This window comes from Pseudochaenichthys georgianus, chromosome 22 (assembly GCF_902827115.2).
Source record: "Pseudochaenichthys georgianus chromosome 22, fPseGeo1.2, whole genome shotgun sequence".
NCBI classification, from domain to species: Eukaryota; Metazoa; Chordata; class Actinopteri; order Perciformes; family Channichthyidae; genus Pseudochaenichthys; species Pseudochaenichthys georgianus.
In genome coordinates this window covers 35,172,376-35,197,563 of record NC_047524.1, presented here as the reverse complement: position 1 = coordinate 35,197,563, position 25,188 = coordinate 35,172,376, and the positions used below count along the sequence as shown (strand labels likewise).

At 40.6% G+C, this 25,188-nt stretch overlaps 1 protein-coding gene, 1 long non-coding RNA gene and 1 pseudogene across 2 annotated transcripts; 2 read left to right on the top strand and 1 right to left on the bottom strand.

The window, feature by feature from the left end:
• The first annotated feature begins 587 nt into the window (after positions 1-587).
• Positions 588-1,695, top strand: LOC117467314 (uncharacterized). Its single transcript, XR_004554372.2, has 2 exons — positions 588-1,195; positions 1,347-1,695. It is a non-coding gene; the product is annotated as an uncharacterized lncRNA (long non-coding RNA).
• Positions 1,696-3,832: 2,137 nt separating this feature from the next.
• LOC117467312 (nucleic acid dioxygenase ALKBH1-like) lies at positions 3,833-16,750 on the bottom strand (annotated as a pseudogene).
• On the top strand, positions 16,736-24,136 carry slirp (SRA stem-loop interacting RNA binding protein). The gene is made up of 4 exons (XM_034110873.2): positions 16,736-16,859; positions 21,278-21,336; positions 21,847-21,954; positions 23,809-24,136. The coding sequence occupies exons 1-4, from the start codon at positions 16,793-16,795 to the stop codon at positions 23,875-23,877; spliced, it is 303 nt and encodes a 100-aa protein (XP_033966764.1). The 5' UTR covers positions 16,736-16,792; the 3' UTR covers positions 23,878-24,136.
• The last annotated feature ends 1,052 nt before the right edge of the window (positions 24,137-25,188 follow it).

Below are 25,188 nucleotides of genomic sequence, written 5' to 3'. Positions count from 1 at the left end.
TCGGTCACAAGTACATCATATTGTTTGGTGGATGCAGTATGAACATTACAAAGAGTGGCAGCATGTGGCCTCTAAAGGTTGGATCACATTTTGAACAGAATTATATAATATATAAACCATGCACTCATATCTATACAACCTACAGAAATGCAAAACCTCGTCAATTAAAAACGTTTCTGTTTACCGCATCATTTATGAGAATACATTTCAGAACATGAAGAGAATGTTGGTTGGTTTTCAATAACATATTCGTTTTTATTTATTTCTCCAAGTCATGTATTTGTGTGCACTTGATGGTATTCTGTTCACATGTCTCTCCTTTCATCCTTCTGCGAAAGGTGTCGCAGTTTCTAATCTCTCTTTTTTCATGTTTGTGCGTACGCATGGGTCAAAGTGTCAAACATTTTCCCGTCAAGTATGCTTTTTTACTTTAAGAAACATTGCTTCGAAATTAGCGTACGATCAAAAGATGGTGTACACCACGTTTATAAATGAGGCCACTGACCCAATCATTGTAAACAATTTTGCTAACGTCATGTTGCGTCCACATCGGACACGTTTATTATATTATATAAACGTATGAAAAACTATTTCTGAATTTACTTTAGATGTTATGTAATGTTACAGTGAATACTTGTGTTTGTCGGCCCTCAACAAAAAGCAATGTGATGTGTCCATCATATTGCAGGAAATAAACAATTATGATATTTGTTTTTGTGCAGTAGGATAATTCGCACATATCAACACAACCAATTTTTGAAGCGTAAATGCAATCGCCAGAAGTAAAAAGCTATCGTTAGGCTATAAAGAACGACAGCACGGTCACATGTCTGCGTATCACCAACGCTAAGCTAAAGGCAAAATCGTGTCAATCGGAATGGCGTTGAGTAGTTTATTTAGTCACTTGTTAACATCCCCCAATTTGATGAGACAAAGCCGCTTTGGATATTCACCAGAGCCCACTGCTCCTAGTACTAGGACGGGGGAACGCACCATAGTACTCAGCTTGAACTATGTTTAGCTTTGATTCCACCCACACCGTTGTCATTTAATAATTCTGCAGAAATAAGGCAATGACGAGGCATATCATGTGTTTTATTCCCTTTGTGTAGCCAATGCAATGTATATGGGCGGTCAGGAAATGAAGAAAGTATTGGAAAGAGACGACTTAACCATCAAGAAAAACCTAGGAAAGGTAAGAAAAAGCCTACACATACAGTGTAATCACATTTAGAGTCTGCATACTTTCTACTTAGTGAATATTTCATGACATAAAAAACAAAAGTTGCTCGAATTATCTGTTAAGGTTGTTTTTAGATGTCACTGTTTATCTGTTCCAATTTTAGCTGATATTTTATTATGGAGCGACCGACCACTGGTGCCCTGTTCAGTATTATCATGACATCAAGCAGGACTTTCCACACGGAGACTTCAGACTGTGTGAGAACGGGTTCCGCCACGCTTTCGTCCTCGATGCAGGACGAGAAGTTGCCCAAATGGTGTCTGAATGGATCAGTGTGGATTTTAGGACATGAGTTTCCTCTTCTATTCCTGTATACTCCTCCACATCCGTCTGACATGGACACCTGGGGACCAGGAACTTTTTATGAGCAGAGATAATGCAATGGATTTGACTATGCAAGCTTAGTGGCGAAGATACATTATATATTGAATTAAATACATATTATCAAATTATTGGCAGACTATGTTTCATAATTTTTTGGTATTCCTCTAAAATACCTTTTGATTTTGCATTTGTTTTCTTATATCAAACATAAGCAGATTGTAATTTAATCAGATTTAAAGGGAAGAAACATTTAAGCCCTTTCTCATTTCTAAAATGTTCTCCTCCTTGCCTCCTTGGTCCTTCGGGAGTGACCCAAAATCGATGTCAGCGCGCCATCTTGAAGGACATCTAATTTCTCTGAATTATATCCAGTCTGATAGTGTTATGTTATTATGTGAGTGCTCTGTTATGAAAGAGATTTCCCCCTCACTCATCATCCGGTGCCTGCCCGCATCTGTAGCTGTCTCATTATAACACATTGTGAATGAATTAAAAGTAAATATATAGACGGAGTGCTGCTGTGCCTCCTGTCATCATTAATGGACGTCTCTTTAAAATGACCGCTCAGATTTGTAATTTCTCTAAACGCCTGCTGCTTCCTCCTCTCTCCTCCTCGCTCGCATCTCCTGTGGGCGGGACTAACGGCCCGTCTACACAGCGGTGTGCGTTGAAGCTTGCCGGCGGGCGTGTCTGAAACTCGACCAACAACCAATCACATGAATCTCCCGCCCCTGACACACACGCAGCGGTTTGATTGGCTAGAGCTTGCACTGGCATATGATTCGATTGGCTGACGCTTCTGCCGAGGCTTCAAAAGTTGAACATTGCTCAACTTTTGCAGCGAGCCACGCCAGCAAAGCTTCCCACAATGCAGTTCGGCGAAAAGTGACGTCACCCCATTCAAAGTGAACGGTGAAGCTTTCAACGCACGCCGCTGTGTGGACGGGCCGTCAGACGTGAGGCGAGGAGTTGAGGAGGGGGAAACTGCACAGCCGGCATCATCACTTTTTTTAATAGGAAAATAAGCAAAAAGCTTTTCAAATTAAACAGCTGATAGTTTATTCATTGTAGGCATTGCTGTTATCCTTCTTTGTAAAGAAACATTTTATGAAATGGTATACGTGGTAATGAATGAGGCGCCTGATATAAATATACACTCCTTAACACAAACTCCAGAAGTTCCAGTGTGCCTTGAAGGAAGAAGCACCCCAGATCATGACGGAGCCTCCTCCACTGTGCCACGTAGAAAACATCTCCAGTGGGATCTCCTTGTCATGCCAGTAACGTTGGAAGCCATCAGGACCATCCAGGTTACATTTTTTTCTCGTCAGTTAATAAAACTTTCTTCTCACCTTTCAATGTGCCATGTTTACAAAGTCCAGACGGGAAAAGTTTGTGGCTTGGGAGGAAACGTGGTTGTCAAAGAAGTTGTTTGTTCTTTGAACCCTTCTCTCGCAGAAGCTCTACTAACAACCTGGTTATGATCCACCAGTGCAAAATGTGAAATGATTTTAATTCTTAAGATTTTGTTTAGGAATAAGCCCTGATGAATTACTTACATTACCCCATCGATGTTTTTTCATCAATCAAGGAAAAGTGGTAAGAAATGGGTATGAAGGCAAGGTGTATGACTTCTTATAGTGTGACAATCTATTTATTGTCAACTTTATTGAGTGAAATAAAACAGACAAAATGTACATGAACCGGAACAAGCTTTCTCACACCTTATTAATACAGTAGACTTGGTGTGCGTGCAAGGTCAAGAAAGCAATGCCAAGGATGGAGACATTAATTTCTAAATCATTTGATTTCCCTGGTGAAGACTTTCTTACTACTGGTACTTGTAACATTTGCCAGGCATTCTTGAGTTAGCAGAAGAGGCTGACGTTGATCAAACATGTGTATGAGCACCTCAGAATGTGGTCAATCTGATATGATCAAATGACCATCTGTCTTTTTATATGCATTCGAAGTGATTGTGTTCATTGACCAGGTAGCTAGATATGAGGCTATGATAAGATGTCCTTAAGTCAGACTTCCTGTTGGAAAGATTCAGAGATCATATTGGGGGGTTCCAGTTACAAGTGGACAGCTCAAGTACAGGAGTAAATGCATCCAGTCACACTGAAGATGCAGTGGAACCTGGGGTGCATATGTCTACATTATTTATAGGAGTAAACGTACCTGGCAGCAAACTAGAATCTGATGCTACTGCCTCTGGTTTACAGCAGGGTATGTGTCATGTCTCCTGAAGTCTCAACAGAGTCACGAGCGACGACTCCTCCTCTCCTTTCCTTTCTCCGTTGTGGCTTGTCTGTCCTGAGTACCAACCCCCCCCCCCGCTTGGCTTGCATCAGTCTTTTGTGGAGGAGAGGGTGTTTCTGGGAATCTCTGCCCCGGTCCCAGCACCTGTCTCACAGTCACATTCAGCCTGGAGCTCTGGATATACCTGGTGCACAACAACCCAGTCCTCCTCTGACAGCACCCCCCCCAGAGTGCTGTCCCTGCGAGAAACAAGGCCATGCGGTGGCCTTCCATCTCTAAAGCCTGTTTGTCCCTGGGGGGCCTGGAATGATCCGTGGGAAGCATGGTAAAGAGGCGCTCTGTCCCGACATCACCATCACATCCCCACTGTGCATGTACATAGCAGTGGGGGGTCCTCTCTGCGGACGCCTCCCAGGAGGAAGATCGCTTGATTGCCCGAAACTGTCAGAATAAAGACAAGTCAGTGGCAATGTTCTTGTTTCCCATGGAAGTGGTGCAGCAATGAGTCCTACAACCTGGGAATGACTCAGCCTTTTAGCCAAGGTTCCCTTGGCTGGAAGTCAATGGTTCTTTGAATGTGTGTGTTTGGAATGCTGAAATAAGTTCTATGGTTAGCATAAGCTGAAGAGGCTTTCCCGTTTTGTTTCTCTTTTTGCAAAGCTGAACACATTTTGAAAGGAACATCTTGTCTCTCTCTAAGCCAGGGGTGTCAACCAATACAGTGAGCCAAATAAAAAAAATGGGGCCGGACTGGTTCAATGTTTATTGCAAAACTTATTGAAATGACTTATTGCCCATATTAAACCTGGAAGTAACAAAGCTTAAATGATTGCCTATAAAAACAACATTAAATAATCAGTTGCATTCATTTCTTATGGCTCTATCTGCAGCTTTTCTTGTGATTACATTTTTCCACAGGCCAACAACAGCTTCAAGAAAACAATGTCCCCTCAAAGAAAAAAAAAACATGCCATGTTGTCTCAAGAAACAAAGTGCAGAAGGCGCGTTCACACGACCGCAGTACTGTTTCCCACTTTAGTTCCGATATAGTTCCGAAATGTTGCGTTCACACCAAAAAGAGCCGGAACTAAAATTAGTTAATGAGAACCTTTTCAACCCCTTTGCCGTCCCTGCTAGAGAGCAGGGACTTTCGTGGGAGAAAAAGGTTCCTGTGTCTGATTGGCTGGCGGATTACAAACCACGGCCCGTAAAACTCCCAAAAAGTTTTGTGAAAGCCGCCATTTTATTATCCTTGCATTAGCATTAGCATTAGCACAGCGCAGAGATATGGCAACACAAAATAAAACATGGGAGCGGTGGAGATGAGGAGGTGTCGGCGTTCTGGCGATTTCTCGGAAGGCTTCAGTAGAGCTGCTGGGAGTCCCAGCAGCTTCTACTGAAGACAGTCCCCAACGCCGGGGACTTTGGGCGGCAGTATACGCCGTGGAGTGGTTTTGCGGGCCTGCCAGTAAACCCAAAGCAGAAGAAGAGAAGTGACGTCAGCGCTTCATTTGCCTAATCCTCCCCCAGGGACTTTTTCCGGTGTGAACGCGATCTGTACTTAGCTTCATGAGAACTAAAGAGTTCTCATGAAACTAAGTACAGATGAACCTTTTGTGGGAAAAGTACTGCGGTGTGAATGCGCCTATAGAAACCTCAGTGTGCTGCTCTGTGATGCTAGTTCAAGCCAGATACTTGGCCTCTCATCTTGGGTGCAGGTTCATCAATGTTTGGGCTCAGGCTCTGAGCTGAGGGAAATCCTCAGGATTGAGTGAAGGTGTGCGTGCAATATACCGCGGGCCAGATCTAATAGTAATTACAAATTATCCTGCGGGCCAAAATTAAATCCACATGTGTCACCACAATTTAGTTTGACACATGTGCTCTAAGCAAAGACCATAAGAGGGGCAACACATTCCGGACATTAATTCTGCGCACAGCATACTCCTCTCCTGCCAGGGGCCGGTGAGGTAACGGACACTGAACAGACAGGCTTTATGCAGATACAGCTGGTAGCTGCAGGTGGTGGAGGAAAAGGCACACTGAGACGGATTTAAGTCATGATTGAAATCAAACTCAACTAGTTGACTCTTTCAAAGCATTGAGGCTGCAGCTACATTTTCTTTTTAAAAATCCGAATTTGTATTTGATTTATAATCCACATATGGAGAGGAAGAGTGCTCTGTGTTTTAATTGTTCGAAGTATGCCTACATAAGCCAGTGTATTTCTTTTCCTCATAAGAAATAGCACTGAAAAGATACAAAAACATGTTTTTGTGTTGATCTTTAGTGTCATAAACAAACCATAGATGTTGTATACAGTTTAACTATATATAAAACTTAATGAGCTTTTATAAAATGTGTTTTGCGGCTCCAGACAACATTGTATTTGTGGAAGAGGGGGGCAAAGAGGCTATTTTGATAGTAAAGATTTCTGACCCCTGGCCTAATGTTAGCTTTTTACTTCAGAAATCCTAAAACTTTTGTCGGAATGCTGCGATTAACTTGAACAATACATGATAAAAACAATAAATATATGTTTTAATGCTTATTTTCTGAAATATAACGAAATCCAATGTAAAGTCCCATTATTATCTTTTTCCAGGGAGCCCTTGTGCTTTTCCCCTCCGTGTCGACCTACACAAATACGTCATCACTGCACCACTCTATTTGCTGGTACAATAAAACAAACTAAAGTTGCTATTCTTAAAGCCTCGATGGAGAGAATAATCCCTCCCTCTCACCTGAAGGACAGCAGCGGCCGGCTGTGATCCAGTTCTGATTCATCCACATGGATTCCTAGTGACGAGTCATGGCGGTAGTAGTTGAGGATTCCAGCCTGAGCACTGAACCCTGGAAACCCACAGGCCGCTGTTATTTGGACAGACAGCAGGTGGAGATCAGCAGGTAAAGGAGTGTGGTGGTTGGCAGAGTAAGTCTGTGAATGGAACATAGTACAACATGTGGCCAAATCTTTTCAAATGGAGTATCATCAAACAATGTGTAAATGGACAAAAAGAAAGTTGGCTTAGGTAGTGCACAGTTTGTTTCAAACTACCTCAGATGGCCTTATATATGTTAGAGTTGTTAAATATATTAAGTGGAAGTGGACATTTAACAGCACCACTTTACAGGGTATAGTTTATTTATTTATTGTATTTGTTCTTCTTTTTAAAATGCTTTACTTTTATTCTAAAGTCCAGAGGTGATTGCTTAAATGTAAGGAGACAGAAGAAATAACAGAGATCTCTGACTGACTGTAACAGTGTGCTTCCTGGTCCATATCTTAAGCCCTCAACCATCACGGCCCGTCTACACAGCAGCGTTAACAATATCTTCCAACGCTTCTCTGCCCATTCACTTTGAATGGGGTGACGTCACTTTGCCTTGCTTTTCGCCGAACTGCATTGTGGGGAAGCAAAGCGAAGATTTCCAGGATTTTCAGGAACAATGTTCAACTTTTGAAGCTGAGGTGGAAGCGTCAGCCAATCAAATCCCGTTTATGCAAATCTGACAGTACAAGCGCTATCCAATCAAACCACGTGTAAGCTGGGAGAGACATACCACAGTTCATTTTCTATATTCCTGAAAATGGAGAAGAAATTACTTATCACGTAACAAATCACCCGGTTCTTTATGACCAGTGGCTAATAACTTACCGGGATACAAACCGGAGGACAGGGGGTGAAACTGGTAGGTTTTCGCCTGTTTGGGGATTTTATATCCAGTTTACTTCGTTTTAACATTGCTATTGCTTTGTATGTCGGGGCGGGAGATTCATGTGATTGGTTGTTGGTCGCAAAAAATCCCCAAGCTTTCAGACACGCCCACCTCCAAGATTTTCAAGATTTTTTCAAAGCTGCTGTGTGGACGGGCGTCAGGGCAAATCTTAAAAATATGACTTCATGAATTTTAACCCTTTTAAAAAGAGACATTCCATTCACATATATAAATATATATATATATATATATATATATATATATATATATTTTGAGACGTGGAAGAATGTTGTGACAGAAAGGTAATGTATTTATGATAAGAATTGTAATATTGATTCCTACATTTACCAACTGACACCAATTGCATCCTACCCAGTTTGCTCACCTTGGTATCCCAGTTGTAATGATATCCCAGAGTGACCCAGCGCAGCCTTTCAAGAAGAGTCTTGGGTTCTCTTTTTCCAGAGGGTGAGGAACTATGGAGGGGATAAACAAGGGCAACAGGACCGCTACAATGTAAGCATGTGCTCGAAGCTTAAAAGCTGATTTAGTATCGTACTCCTTTGACATTGTCAGACTCATTAAAAAAGGATCCAAATTGCTAAAGTAGAACCAGAGATGTGGTCTTCTTTATTTCATGCATTGTTCTCCCTGCTGAAATCCATCACCTCCAGTGTTTCCCCTATATACAAATAGTGGCGGCACAGCGCCGCTGCTGACATATGCGCGCCGCTGCTAGAGGGCGCCAGCCAGTTACCCCAAAAAAAAATATATATATTTATTTTTTTAAAGTTTAAAAAAAAAAAAAAAAGTTTACATTATATTAAGTGGCAACCCTTTTTCATTTTTGATTGTTTGTTATGTGGATTTGTAGTATTTGTGTGAACTGTATGTTCAATAAAGGTGTATTTTTGCTAAATCTTGAGACATTGCCACTCTATGTACTAGGCAGGACCTTTATATATATATATCTATTTTCAGTATATAGACGCTTCTGGGACGCTTCTGAGCCGTGAAGCAGCGCGTCTGGTGGAAACACATGCTTCATCTTTTAAGTTGCGCTGACGGCCGACAGAGGGCGACAGCGGCCGCTAATGCAGTTTTGTGGTTATTATCTGTCAAATAATCAAGAAGAAAAAAGATCGGCCAAACGAAGAGAAGGGATTAGACGCCGTGGCAGACAGGGAGAATGAAAAAACATGGATACAAATCAAAGAAAACGGTGGGGGTGAGAAGGCAAGAGGAACAATTGTGAAGTCACTCGCAGGTGAAGCATATAAATGTCGCACATGTTTTTGGCAGCAGCGGTGCCACAAGCACTATCATCAGCAGCTTAGAACAAGTGCAAGATGATGAAGAGAATGATGAGCAGTGGCGATTTCTCTCGGAGGCCAAGGGAAGCCAGGCTTCCCCTGTTTTTTCGGATTGTATTTATAATTTTAATAAATAAATAAAAACACTTAGTTTAGTTTTGGAAATTCTTCTTTGCTGTGTGTTGCTGCCAGCCCGTCTCTCTCATTGAGTATTTTTCAAAGAGTGAAACAGCGCCCCTCTAGATGTTATGGTAAAACAGTAGATTGCACTCGCGAGAGGAGGCCAGCCAAAATTGGCTTCACTTGGTGAAAAAAAAATGGAAGGATTGACCAAGCCAGAGGCGGCTGGCTTCCCTTGCCTCACAATCCAATCAAATCACATCAACTTAGTGGTGCAGTGACGCGTCCTAAAAACCGGAAGTAAGCTGCGCTCGGTTTCCCTCGACAGAAAGCAATGGGATTTCTCCATAGGATTTTGGAAAATATCTCGAAATAAGGTCTGTGGAAAACTAACCCGTTTAATAAATGCACGTTTTGTTCAGCCGAATAATATCCACATGTCTACCCTACTTTTATCATTTTCGAATCATAAATCTAATCGATAGAGATAGTGTCACTGCACCACTCTCACCGCCGTCAGAAAGTAGCAAGCAACTGATGACAGGCCAATGGCCAAACTGGAGCTGTGTACAGCGAGGAAAAAAGGAGCGAATTGGACGTAAAACGTTAAAGGTCTCCTGATTTAGTTTGTGAATGAATGCTTATTAGAATTTCGGCTGGAGACTAGTGCGTTCGGACCTGTCGGTTAGATAACAGGCGTGCATCTGTATGATACAAATGTGTGTAAAATGATACCGGGCGCTGTACTCATCTGGTTAGTTATTACATTGACCACCACACACAACCACCCCCCCGACCCAAAAAAAGGATGTATTATTGGCTTCCCCTAATTTTTGTCCCACGCCACGCTACTGATGATGAGGGCGCAAGTTCAGATATACAGCCAGCCTCCTGCGTTCATGATGAGGGACAGAGAGTTGGGCTGGTGGAAGACCCAGCTCAACTGGCACATACAAGAGCAGGGCAAGAGCAAGAGGTGGGTGAGAATGATCCCTTGAACTGCATAAATGCAGCCTAATAAACAGCTGATTTCTAATAACTAATTATAAATAGTACTGTATGTTTGTGTGTTTACTGTTTTACGATGTCCCATGTTTAAGACATCTGAGGAGTGTCTGCCCTCTTTAGGTGAGAATTATCCCTTGAACTGCATAAATAGTAGGCTGTTGTAATTTTTTTTTTGTATGCCACCGCCCCCGAATGTGGCCGGTCTGGGTCCAGGGTATATGCAGAAATCCTGAAGTCAAATTTAATACCTTTTAAGACCTTTTTTAAGACCCTTCCCATGCATTTTAAGACCTCATCGCAACTTGGAGTTCTAACCGGTTACATTGGCGACACACTTTACCTCACATTTACTATATTGATTGTAAGATAGCACAACTAAACAGAGTGCAGACAGACTACTGAAGCCTCCTCTCCACATGCACTTCAACCTCTCTGTGGGTTAGGGTTAATGCAGTATGCTGCTTTGTTGCTTCTGTACTCCGTGCTCTTTCATTCCAGTAAAACTCCTCAGAAACCATTAGAAACCACTATTTGACCAATAAACAAAACAATTGACAAAACTATGAAATATATTAAACTTTGGTGAGCTTCAGCGGGGTAATGGCATATAGGAGCTCCCTCACAAATACCCAGGGGTTAAATTGGGCTGGGGCTGTCCGGGGCTAAGCCCGGCACAGAGGACGATGCTCTGACGTCATCACCCTCACACATTTGTCATATGTTTACAAAAAACGATATATATGTTAAGACTTTTGTCGTTCTTAATATAGACTATATTTAGGGTCGATATGTGTTGACCTTACTTTAAAATATCAGATCTCTGTGACCGGATATAGTTTGGCTTAGACCCCGGCCCCACGAGGACTCATACAGTAAAACACATACGCAAACGCAAAAAAGTCTTCCGTTCAAGCGCATTCGATTCATTAACGTGTCCGTTCACACTAGACCGCTGGAAACGCTGTAGTACATATGCCAGGCCTGTAAGTGGCGCTGCTGCCGCCACAAAATACACCAAAAGCAGCAAAGAAGACCCCGGAGCATGGTTGCCCTTCTGTTTATTCTCCGCGGTGGACGGCGTGTTCTCCTGCTGTATATCTCTCAGGTAGTCCACCAGCAGATAAACCCCCCCCCCCCCACAGAGCGGAGCAAGGCAACGAAATTTAAAATAAGAAGCAGCATTTTATGGCACGCTATGCATGGGGCCAACTTGAGGGGGTTTCCCGACATGTTGTTGTTCAGTAAATTAAAGGGTGTTTAATCTTGTCGTTGCTGTGGACCTTCTTAATACCTTGGAAAATGCCGTTTAATACTTTTTAATAGCCTTAATTTTCGCTAAATTGATTTATCAACTTTTAATACTTTTTAAGACCCCGCGGACACCCTGGGGTCAGATTCCAGGGCTGAATTGTAGTCCCAGTCCGCCCCTGTGCGCAGCGCATATGTAACGCGGTGCAGACGGAGCCGCGTTCCGTCTGCGCCGCGGTTGTGTTCCGACCTCCGACCGGCGTCATACCCCACCGGGCGCGTTCTAGAAGCGGAGCATGTTGCCTGCCAGCTTGCAGTTTTTGTTGATTTGGGCATTTGTACTTCTACAAGAAAGTAACTAGGCTACTTTGTACAGACAAAGTTAATAATAGTTTTAATAGACAGTTGAACAACATGAATCAAATATGTGTTGCTGTATTTTAGTAGTAAAAAAATGCATTTATCATCATAATTATTTTATATATATATAATTTACACACAGTGCCTGTAAACCGGAGGAGAACGCTGGCATTTCTTCTCCTACTTGAAAGACTACGGAGGGATGGGGGTCTGCAAAATTATTATTATTTGGGGAATTTACCGGATGCTCTGGCCGTTCCACTTCCTGCCCGGCGCTATGCAACGCCTCGCATCTCCGTCAAAAATAGACCAGCCGCATATTTTTAGCGGAGTCCAGCGCAGAGACGCTTCTGGGACGCTTCTGAAACGTGACGCAGACGGACCTGGTGTATATACAATTTCAGAATCAAACAAGTATCAAAGCACTCTCATAATAACGTAACACTACCAGAGACTATATATATATATATCTATATAAATATATCCTCCAGAGAGCCTCCTCGATGCTGCATCCTCGATGTGCATTTAGAGAAATTAGATGTCCTTCAACATGGTGCGCTGAAATCGATTTCCAGGTCACTACCGGAGGACCGAAGAGTTGAGGAGGCGGAAATGTGACAATTGAGAAAGGGCCCAAGGCTCTGAACTTGGCTGGAGAAGGGAACAGAGAAACCGTAAACGATGAGGTTGGAGGCAGGGGAGGGTGGAGCTTTGGAGAGGTTGGATTTGGTGCCAAGGAGCAGGGCAATATATATTTTATTGAGATCTTTATCTTTTATCTTGGATTTTGGAAATTGCTGTCTTTTCCTGGTTTTAAATACTGCACTGCAGTAAAGTTATATAATATTTTGAAAGTAGCTGATCTAGTATTTGCATATACCAACTTTGTCATTATATAGACATCGTTGATGATAATTTATAACATTCCCAAATGTATAAATATCTGTTGAAAGCATTAACTATATCGTAAGAAAATCGATATTGAGGTATTTTGTCAAATATCTGAACATTTCATTTTCTTTATATCTGCCCAGACCTTGATGTATAAATACATCATGTGCGCTTTTGTGCATGAAGTATGTGTGACAATTGTTTTGGCACTAAACAGTCAAATGGTGTTTTAAAGATATTCTCTGGGTTTTTGAGTAGATACAATTTAAAAACGGTATTGGTATTAAGAAGTGAGAGTCAGAGATGTCTCACCTCAGGCCATGGACACTTTGGCCCCAGATGTCCTGGGTGTCAGACGGAGACATGTGCATATCCAAGTTGCAGACGTTGGGCTTCTGAGGGTAGGTCTTGAGACACTGTCTGATCCAGAAGGGCTGGGAGCCCCGCAGGAACGGGTTTGAGATAAAGATGAACCCTGAACACAGCAGGAGAGCACTGGGTTATACAAACTGAAACAAAATGAACCCAGTATTATTTATTTGGTTTTACTGGAGCACTGTGGTGGGAGACGCACTGATGTACAGAACAATACACTACTAAACGATTCTCTAACATATAAGGTACTAATTTAAACAAAAAACCTGAATAAAGAAGTGGAGAAACCAGGAGCGTTGTTTGTTTTGTTCACTATAAAAGGGTCGAAATGTGCAGAAACTATTGTCTAAGCTGCAGAAATGTAGATTTATAACAAAAGCTTTAAGTGGAAAAGTGCTGAAATATGCATTTCAACAATTTCTTTAGTTTCAACAGTGGAGATTGGTTTGTTTAAGGCAAAGCTAAGCTAATGTTGTAGGTGCTTCATTAACACTTGAAATAACATCATGTGACATTGTGAAATGTGAAATACCAAAAATAGTCCATGCTTTATAAACATAAATTGATATACATATATTTACTTCGACTCTCTGTATAAATCTGAAGGATTTTAGATCTTCCGGTAGCTAGCAGATGGTCAAGTTGAAAATGTGCACGAGTGTTTTCTGTTTGCATTGCCTTTATATGCGATTGAGTATGTGCATTTAATGTATAGCACTTTTTTCCAGTGTATGTACGTATATTACCTCATTAACATACGCAAACATTCAGTGTGGATTATACACAGAGTTTTAGAAATGTGGCCCCTGATCTCAACCTAACCAAAACCCTATTGGAGGTCCTGGAGCAACGTGTTGGAATATGCTGTCCACCAATGTCCTTAGCAACACAATAAGTATGGTGGTATATGTTGGAATGTTGCGGATCACCCTTCTTGCAGACTTGAAGAATATATGGCAAGGAGCTCTTGTGATGAGTTAAAATGTGTATATTCAAGCCAGAAACGCGCTTGACACTTTCTTGTGTGAGCCAATCAGCTTTGAGATTCTTCTCATGTTGTCACTCACGTGCTGACGTTGTTGTCAGCAATAACAAAACATCAGCTGTTGGACCCAGAGCCTTATAGTACCTCATATGTGTACAGAAACTGGACAAAGTGTGTTGTTGTCCAATGTATGTGTACAAATCATAAAGGCTCTATGGCGTGACAAATAAAGATGCTGCTTTATTTGTGTAATATGAAACTATTTTGAAAGATAACAGAGCAGCTACAATGGTAGCTTAGCCTAAACTAATCAATCCAATCTCCATTCAGAAAGTAGCTTTGCCTGCCTTCTTGAAGACACACTTATCAAAGCGTTTATACAGGCTTTTTATCATTGTTGATACGTATATTGCAATTAAATCATACCACATTAGTAAACAAGACCGGTCCAGCCGACTTGTGAATTGATAGAGACAATGAACACAGCTCTCACTGAGCTGTGTGAGACTGTGAGGATGATGTTCTCAATGTATCTCTAACTTCCACACCATGTTCAAAGTAACACAAGAGGTGATTGTGGACCAGGCTAATGAAACGTTGTTGTTATCTACATGGAGAAAAGCCTTGGGAGCGAGTTTAGTTGAGGTCACAAATGAGGTCAAACGTTCTTGAGGATTGCAAGGCAAATAATTGCTTAGCATCTGTTACTTAGTACGCTGGATTAATCACTTCTCTTTGACGCAGCAACACGCAACAGCATGTGCTCTCTACATGTGAAACAACTGATAAAGACTCTTGGCCCTTAGAAAAAGGCGCCAGTGAATACAGTCCCTAAATGTTGTATTTGGTCATGATTAATGGGTGGTTCTTTCTTTCAAATAAAATAGTGAAATGAATGTTGGCTCAGGGGTATGTCTCAGCTTGGTGTTTGACCTGTCCTATCTGCGTTACCTGGGTAGCCCTGCAGGCCAAAGGCCCTCCAGGATTTGACCGGTTGTAATCCAGCCCTGGCAGCCTCGCTGTCACTCACTGCAGAAAGGTCCAGTACCGCTGGAACTATCTACACACACACACACACACACACACACACACACACACACACACACACACACACACACACACACACACACACACACACACACACACACACACACACACACACACACACACACACACACACACACACACACACACACACACACACACACACACACACACACACACACACACACACACACACACACACACACACACACACACACACACACACACACACACACACACACACACACACACACACACACACACACACACACGTTATCTTCTATATTTTAAGGTCTTCTATGTGAGACTCAACCAGAGAGATACGAGCCCCCACATCTGGTGCGAGCCAAACAACTGTATTGCCACACATTCATTATTTCCAAAACCCAAAATATGGCAGAGTCTGTGTCAGGGAAGTACATTGAATGATCTTTTGCTCTTATTGAAGCTTTACAGTGGTGTTGCGACTGCTATTGCGTAGGTGAAACACACAGACAGTTTATCTTAGTTCTGTGACATTATCTTAACTCTGTAGTTGTCTTTTCTAAATTCATTGCATTTTCATTTGAATCAGCTGACAAATGTGCAATCAACCATGAACCATGAAAAATCTGAAATGGTTTTGAATTGTAAGCATATCCTGGCGTATATCTCTGTATTTCATTTGAAGTAAAGTAGATGTTTATTAAAGATTGGATTAATATTGAAAACCCACTTTTTAAAAAGGAATAATAATCAGCTCAAAATTCCACTATATCGCTCATTTCACACAAACTCTTTGCAAGTTGCGATAAATATTTGTATATATAAATGAAATAAACATAAAGTATATACACATTGATAGGAAAGGGGTCCTTTAAAAAAGAAGGTGTGCTAACACTGGCTAAAGCAGCTAGGCGAGGGATCACTGAAGAAACACTGGGAGTTCCAAAGAGTGAAGTTATAGTAAAGCATACAACTTATTCAGCAATGGCTCATAAATTGAATTTTGCTAACAGTATTATGAATCCGTATTTTACGGATGTACAAAGCAGTGTGTCTGCAATCAGCTTCTCCTTTGTTGAGTCAACAGGGTATTTTTATGTTGGAACGTTACTACTTTTACTAAGTAAAGCGTGTGAGAAGGTCTAGGGGGCTCTCAAACGAGAATATAATCTAAAAGGGAATTACTCACAATTATGAATATTTGTTATGGTTAAGGATTTTACTGTATTCATTGTTTTTTACATTACATAATATGGTTAAGGACGGTGGCTGTTTCCTTATACATAGTGCATTGGCAATGATTGGTTTGGAAATGGTCATGCCCATAAATTGATGTTTTACCAGGAGCCAAATGGTCTAGTGTTCTCCTCTCTAAATCAAACAGACCGAGAGGAGTAAAGCAGATTCACTTTTAAAATCACTGTTTTCCCGGTGTTCATCTTTTAAAAACAAACAGTGATAAAAAAAACACCAAGATCTAATCGTGTTGGACTAAATTGACTTTATCCTCGATTCAAGGTCAATTTATGACAGCTTCTGACAGTCAACCATAACATTGACGCATGCGCAAGAAGGCACCATTACCAGACCAGATTAAACGTGTAATAAAGATTGGGATAATATAAACACACAGCTGGACAACATATATCACATGTGTAGACGGTTTTAAACACATGAGTGCGGCCATGGTACATATCATCCTTCCTCAGTCCTCACCTTGTCACTGGGTAAGCCTTTGGAAAAGTCAGTGACATCGCTGAAGTCGGGCGGGGGGCTTTTTCTTTTGTAAAACTTGAATACTTTTTTAAATGCGTCTTCTCCACGCACCACAGAGGAGGCTGCCATCTTGGCTGTGACGTAGATGAACTTTCAACCCAGACGTCACTTACGGAGCTTTCCGACAGAAACAACATGGCGGCGCCCTCTAAGAAAGTGTTCGAGGTCTTCGTGTCTAAAATACCATGGACCCTAGCTGGCAGTAAGCATATTCAATTTGTCTAATAATTATACATGAGTAGTCGTAGATAGTTATGCATGTGTAGCCACTCACGTGACTCCGAACATGGTTCTATACTGTGGTTTGGTGAGGCTAGCAGACAGCATGAGCTCCAACATGCTAACACCAGGATCTGTCTGCAGTCCAAGCTTGGCTTTTTCATGCTATTGGCATCTTATAAAACAGTCATGCAGTTTACCAGAGGGGAGAATAATTCATATTTTGCACTTGAGTAAAAGTAGAAGTACCAGAGAGAAGGAACACTATGTTACAGTAAAAGTCCTGCATTCAAAATGTTACTCAAGTAAAGCACAAAAGTATTATCATCAAAATATCCTTTAAGTACCAAAAGTAAAAGTAGTAATTGTGCAGATTGGTCAATTTCAGAATAATATGTATGATATGTTTTATAATTATTGATCATTAAAGTGTTATCAAAGCTGGTAAAGGTGCAGCTAGTTTTAATGACTTTGTATACTGCAGGGTAGCTTGTGAATTTACTCCAGGTGGAACTAAAGTCTGATTTAACACTTGATTATATTTAACATCATTAATCTAATCTGTAAAGTAGCTAAAGGTATTATCAGGGATGCAAACACGTATGGCAGGGTTGCCAACTTGGGGTACCTGGCTGGAGTGAGATTTTGATATCATGGGTTTAATTACACATATGCGCACTAAATGGTTCTACTAAATGACTGCTGTCGTGTCAGCAGCGGGACATTAGGATATATATACAATATATACAAATACACAATATTGGACACAGACTATAAAGGGCACACAGTTTCATTCACTAATGAAAGTCAAACACATGTTTGTTTCCACTGTTTTATTGTGTGCCTGTAAGCAATTAATTGACTTATCGTAAGATAAATAAAAATGAACTCGATAAATTGCCATTTACATGAGGATGTGACTAGCAGTTTGAAAGGATGTACTTGAATTATTATGATATATTATCATTATGTCAGGGGTCTAATATGCTCATACAACGGTGCCGACAATATTATCATTTATCGCAATCATTTCCGGGAAAATGTATCCAACAAAATTAATTATGGTGAGAGGCCTATACATGAAACACACACACACAAATCTACAGACTTACTCCAAACTGCCAAACATATTAATTAACACACTCTCACTCTCATACTCTTTGACTCTATGTTGGCCTAGTAGAACAATAAGCAGCAGACTTTTACTTGTTATCATTTCTACTGGATCTTAGATCTGCGCATGCGCAACACGGGTCGGCAGTGGCGGCTCCAGAGTGTTTTTGTTGGGTAATCTATGGTAGGGCTAACCCATACAGTGGGGGGGCTCAAGTCAGTATGTGCAATGTAATTACATACACGCTCCCCTGGACAGTGAAACGCCACGCGTGAGGTTTAGATTATTTCCCGTCTCAATCCAAATGGAACTGTATGAAATAAAAAGGCACATTTGTCTTGTAGTAAATAAAAATGGCGACCTGGAGCCAATCCTGCAACTGCAATTCTTTTTAAATACTAACATAAAATACACATGCTGGTACTCTCTTGAGAAGAAAAATAAATAAATCTATTACTACATGACATATTTAAACAAATGAATGCCATTTTAGTTTTGATATTGATATTGATATACTTTATTAATCCCCGTGGGGAAATTGTTTCTCTGCCTTTGACCCATCCTAGTGTTAGGAGCAGTGTGCTGCCATTTTGAACGGCGCCCGGGGAGCAGTGTAGGGAACGGTGCCTTGCTCAGGGACTTGAACTGGTGACCTTCCAGTTGCCAAGACAAGTCCCTATGGACTGTGCCACCACCGCCCCGGTTTTGTTACTTAGTTCTGAAAGCTGAACCTGCTGCTCCTCACAGAGAGAAGAGGGAAGAGGCTGTGAATGACTTTACATGGTGGATAAGGGTGGATAGCCCCCATTGTTCTGTGTGTCAAAATTAAAGACGGCCCACACATCAATCATCAAACCGTGGAGTCTTATTTCATTACGTGTTGATTTCTATCAACACGTAATGTTGTATCGATGTATATAGAGATGTACTACAGCAAAAGTATTCTCCGTCAGGACTTCCTGCAACAACACCATGCCGTTATCTTGATTCTGATTGGCCAGAAGACATTAGTAAATATGTTCTATTGAGAAGACGATCACTACCTGACAAAAGTTTTCAAAACCGTTTCTAGTCTTCGGTATTCTTGTTTTTGGCATGAGAATAGTTTGGGCAGCGTGAGAGCGTGAGATTGAGAGTGAAAGCGTGTGTCACACGCCAGATGCGTGAGAGTTGGCAACCCTGGTATGGTGAAAAAAGAGAGAAATATTCCAAGCAGAAAAAAAACAGCGTAATATACCATCTGACAAAGGCCTGTGCTATAATGCTTCAATTAACTGGCTATTCTTTATAATATACTCAGACCAATAGGAGACAGAGATGTTAAGTTATAAATCAAGGGTTTTTATCATTTACAGCAGGGGTGGGGAACCTTTTTCCTCTCAAGGGCCATTTCAATTTTTACAACATCCTCCGAGGGCTGTACAAATGATTGAACTCAACCTCTGCTTAAAGAAACTAAAATCACAGCCCATTCACTTCGCCTTTCTTGCATGCTGTGCAAAGAAAAAGCAACCTCTTAAACAGATCGCCACTGGGCTTACAACTAAAGACATAGCCACGCAAAAACTGCGGCATGTGTACGGCTCCTTGTGGGTACTGCAATATTTGCTGGAGCGGTGTTCCGTTGCTCTCCATCAGCACTACACCACATGATGACACGTTACGCTCGTGTTGTGTTCAAGGAACCTGTCCTTGGCCAGGAAAAACAGGCACTCGCTTGTTTAATTATTTTGGGGTCTAGATTTCTTAAGTATTTTTTGAAGTCAGTCAGTCCGTGAGTCGGACCCCCCCACCCTCCCCCAAAATGAAAACTCTTCGGTTCTCCACGAATTACACAAGTCACCCAATTCTATTTTTTGAGAGGAACGGAAGATTAGAAATAGGTCTATAGTTGGCTAAAACCTCTGGATCGAGGTTGTGCTTTTTAAGAAGCGGTTTTATCACTGCTACTTTGAATGATTGTGGAACATAGCCTGATAATAAAGACATATTCATAATATTTAATAAAGAAGAGCTAATTAATGGAAAAACTTCCTTCAACAGCTTAGTTGGAATTGGGTCTAACATGCACGTTGATGGTTTAGAAGAGAGAATCATTGAATGTAATTGTTCAAGGTTAATGGCTGAAAAGCATTCTAGTTTACTATCTAGTGTAATATTAGAACTTACGTTTCCGGGAGCTGTTGATAACACTATACTGGTCAAAGGCAAGAGGTCATTAATTTTGTTTCTAAGAGTAACAATTTTATCGTTAAAAAAGCACATAAAATCATTGCTACTGAGTGCTATGGGAATAGAAGGCTCAATGGAGCTGTGGCTCTCTGTCAGCCTGGCTACAGTGCTGAAAAGAAATCTTGCATTATTATTATTCTCATCTATTAATGAAGAGTAGTAGGCTGCTCTCGCTTTACGCAGTGCTTTCTTATATTCATTGAGAGTAATATGCCACATTAAACGAGATTCTTCAAGTTTAGTGGAACGCCATATCCTTTCAAGTTGTCTAGACTTTTGCTTTATTTTGCGGGTTTCGGCATTATGCCATGGAGCTAATCTATGTTGTTTTATTTTCTTCTTTTTCAAAGGAGCAACAGAGTCTAATTTTATTCGCAGCGCATCTGTAGCACTATCAACAACATGATCAATTTGGGGTGGTGTACATTTTGTATAAGTTTCCTCCCCTACATGCAGACATGCTATCGAGTTAAGTATTGGGGGAATCTCTTCCTTAAATGTGGCTATAGCACTAACAGATAGGTTTCTGCTGCAGGAGCTTTTGACTAATGCTTTGTAGTCTCGTAATAGTACTTCAAAAGTTACTAAGAAATGGTCGGATAAAGCAGGATTATGCGGTTCGACTAATAGTTGCTCAATTTCAATACCATAAGTCAGAACAAGGTCGAGAGTGTGGTTATAGCAGTGGGTTGGTTTATTTACACTCTGACAGAAACCAACAGAATCTAATATAGAGTTAAATGCAACAGTAAGGCTATTTTTATCATCGTCAACATGAATATTAAAGTCACCTACGATAATTACTTTGTCTGTTTTAAGAACCAAAGTTGATAAAAACTCAGAGAATTCAGATAAGAATTCTGAATAAGGACCTGGTGCACGATACACTGTAACAAATAAGATTGGCTGCAAAGTTGTCCAGGCGTAAGACTAAAAACGAGGCTTTCAAAGGAGGTATAATACTGTAGCATTCTTTGTGGTTCAAGACATGATTTGTTAAATTAAAGGTTTTTGTGATTTGCTGAAAACATGAGATTTTCCTTATTATTTTTCAGAGGAGATGAAGGAGTACTTTGCCCAGTTTGGTCCCGTGAAGAAGTGTCTGCTTCCATTTGTAAGTTGCCACAGCATTAGAATGTACTATTTACTGTTAATATATTGATTGGGTCTATCCATCCCTTTCATATTCCAGCTTCACCCCTTTTTACTCTACTACCAATTAGTTTATTGCTCATGCTGCACATTAGTTGTTTCTAATTTCTGTATATCCATATGCAACTTTAATTCTGTTTGCAGCACTGGTTGTAGGCAGCTTTGTTTTGGTTGTAGACGTGTAGTTTGCAATGACAAAATAGATGAATGTAACTACAGACAACTTCTTGAAATTGTACTACTGAAGAAAACCATGTGTTACTAATGAACATTTTTCCTATCCATTTATTACTATTCAAATGTAGACATATTAGATGTTTAAATGTTAAGTCTTTACAGGCAGCCATGAGTTTCATAATTTCTTCATTATGGTTTTCAAAATGCAGAGAGTTACCCATCCCACAGATCAACACGTTTGGTTTCATTCTGAGCATCCCTGCAATTTCTTACTGGATTGCGTGTGTTTCACCAGGATAAAGACACAGGGTTCCACAAAGGCTTCTGTTGGGTTGGATTCACGACAGAGGAAGGACTGAACAATGCACTTCAGAAAGACCCTCACACGCTGGAGGGAGCAAAGGTACCTTTAAAACATAAATATATATATCTTTATCATCAAGTAATCGGGATGTTAAAGTCTTCCTTAATGGAGTGGTGCAGTAATGATAGATGTTCGTAGGCCAACCCAGAAGTTAACATGGCAAGGGCTCCCTCGACAAATAATTAGGGATCTTTCCATTGGATTTAGAATTATTGCAGAAAATAAGACCATGGATGAACACCACTTTATGATTTTTGCAACAAAATGATTAGGCTATAAACTACTTCAGTCATGTCTGCGAATCACCACAGCTAAACTAAATGTCGCTATTGTCATGCGTGATGACCAGGGTAGGAATTTCACGGCGGCCATGGCCGTCGTTGCCCCTCGGTCTGGCCGTCATGCCCAACAAATAATTGTGTGTCCTACGGCCACCATGGCCTTTGTGCCCCTCACACTGTTAAGATCTTGAAGTTGCTTTAAAGGCGTCAGAGCAGTGGTCTGGTCTCTGAACTGCATTATGCTGCGTTCACACGAATATTCTCACCCTGGCTGTCAGCTGTGTTTACTCCTGTCATTCAAACAGGACGCGGTGGAAAGGGGGCGGGGCTTATATCCATGTAAATACTGTGGTAGAAACCAACTACAACCAAATTAACATATTTTACCGTGATTTAATTGTAATACACGTTTCAAAATGCTGCCGAAGTAACACAATACTGATAACGGTTAGTAAAAAACATGAATTAAAGCTTTGACAAGTGTGCAGACAGACGGCAGGCGAAAAACCTTTTAAAATGCGTGTTTTCTGAATGGAGATCGGATCGATCAGGCTAAACTAACCTGTAGCTGCTCCGTCCAAACTCACAACAATGTCCTAAAGACAGAAATAAAGCAGCGACTGTATTCACCATGACACAGACAGTCTGTGGTTTGTTCTCGTTGAACTTTTGTCTAGTTTCTGAACAGATGTGAGCTCTGTATGCTAACAGCTAACGTTTTGGTTTTCTGATTCAACGTCAGTGGCTGAGATCCTCACTGCTGATTGGCTAGCGCGAGAACGCGTCACGCAAATTTGATGCTCGAGTTGAAAAAATTGATTAAGACTCGTACACACACGCAGACACAGACTTTTGCATTTCAAAGTATTGCTTGTTCATACAGTTGATTGTTTGAGCTTCACTGTGCACTGCTGAATGATGTATGTGCAGAGTTTGACCCTTGCAGGCTGTTTCTTCTGCTCTGAAATGGAATATATTTGTTACATTTTAATAGAAGAAGTAGTAGATAGACACCAAACACTAATTATCCAAAGTAGAGTATTTCATTTTATATACGGTAATACTAAGGAGGCATAGGCCTATATGATGATATAATGTTTGACATTATTGATATTAAAAAAGTGATTTGTTTTCTATGTCATTCGTGTGTTTTTCTGATCAGAAAGTTAAGTTATTTATTTGTAAGCTCCAAATCCAAATGTTTCCCTCAATGGCCTTTGTGCCCTGGCATGTGGCCTTTTGACACCAAAGGCCAAATGGCCTTGCCCCTAAAATGATGAAATTCCAAGCCTGGTGATGACATTTAGTAGTCTCATTCAGTTACTTGTCAGAAACTGGCATTTTTACAAGATTTAGCAGCTTCAGACATTCACCAGTGGGGGATTTACTGACATATTTTATGCCATAGAACAAAACGTTAAGCTTGTGTTAACCACAGAACTTATTTCATGCTTCTTAACACACACATTCAAATAAATTGACTTCAAGACAAGGGAACCAGAATTGGTAAATTGCTGACTCATTACTTTATGACTTGTTTTTTCAAAACATTTTCTGATTCAAAATATTTTGAATGCATAATATAATGATGGATTCTCCTGTTTGTTTTCAGCTCCAGGTTCAGAAGAACAGACGTCAATTTGAAGGGCCCAGGTCAAGCAAAGACGCTGAATATGACTGAAGCTGTGATACTGTGGTGTCGATGACCCTCCAGCCATCATTCATTGTTTGTTCCTGCTTCCTCAGCTGCTGGATTGTTATACTTGTTCCTTTGTTCCTTGGCTCAGTGAATTTGGGCTTGACCATTATTGAAATTCTTTATGAACTCATCCAGTAATAATGTCATTAATATTTGTAGCAAGAGAATATACTTTTAACATTAATCAATTATTATTACATTTATTTCATTCTATGACAATAAAACCGTGTTTGAAACCTTACATTCTTGTAATTTATGTATGTAATATCCACTTACTACTTTTACTGGTGTAAAAGTAGTATATGGAACGTCAATGATGTCTCACAAAGGATCGGAGCTTACATGAGTAATTTCAATGTTTGGGCACCAGGGGGCGAAACACTCCTGCCGCAGGAGTTAGTACAAATAAAACCAAATACAAATATAAATGGTCAGTAAGGCTCAAAACTAAAGACCTTTCCCTTTATCTAATTTCCGTCTCCTGGACTCCTCCGGTAGTGACCCGGAAATATATTTCAGTGCGCCATGTTGAAGGTAATCCCATATAGATATATCCAGTCTCTGATAGTGTTACGTTATTATGAGAATGCTCTAATACTACTTTGATTCTAAAATGGTATATATATATTTATATAAATATATGTGTGTATATGTCCGCATCTGTAGCCTGTTATTGTCTCATTATACCGCACAGTCAATTCATTAAAAGTTAATAAGTTGTCATGAACACATCTGTCCATCAGACAGAGGGCTGCTGTGTGTAACAGCCCCCGCTATGCAGGGCGCGATGACAGATAGTATTTCCTGTAAAACAGGAGAAATTATGAGCAGAGAATTCCTTTTACTGCTCGTTTGGCGGGTCTTGCCAGAATTTATTAACAATTGGCACAAAACACAATTGTCCTGGCCCTTTACTGCTCTCAATATAAACACATGTTTATATCTTCAAAATATACTTGTAGTATTCAAAATAAACACATTTGTGTATAACCAAGTGTCATTAACATCATGACTCCAAATAAGAATGTACTGCTTCAAAACAGATATTGGTGCTGTATTCAAACACTGTTAATTACCTTTTCAGGCAAAGTATTAGCATTGGTCTAATATATGCTAGCATTAGCATCAAGCAACACGCATTTATAATAATTCAATTATGACTGACCATAGGACCCATAGACCATACAAAACACACCTCAAACACTTCTTAGCTATAAACAATTCACTTGCATCACTAGCAACCGCCATTACACACACAGCCACCACGAGGTGGTCTTCTACGCGAGTCTACTA

What these genes read in the sequence shown, in the direction of transcription:
- slirp (XM_034110873.2), top strand. Translation starts at nt 16,793, where the DNA reads ATGGCGGCGCCCTCTAAGAAAGTGTTCGAGGTCTTCGTGTCTAAAATA. An exon ending in AGAAGTGTCTGCTTCCATTT is followed by an intron (nt 21,337 to 21,846) that starts GTAAGTTGCCAC and finishes GTGTTTCACCAG; the next exon opens with GATAAAGACACAGGGTTCCA. An exon ending in ACACGCTGGAGGGAGCAAAG is followed by an intron (nt 21,955 to 23,808) that starts GTACCTTTAAAA and finishes GTTTGTTTTCAG; the next exon opens with CTCCAGGTTCAGAAGAACAG.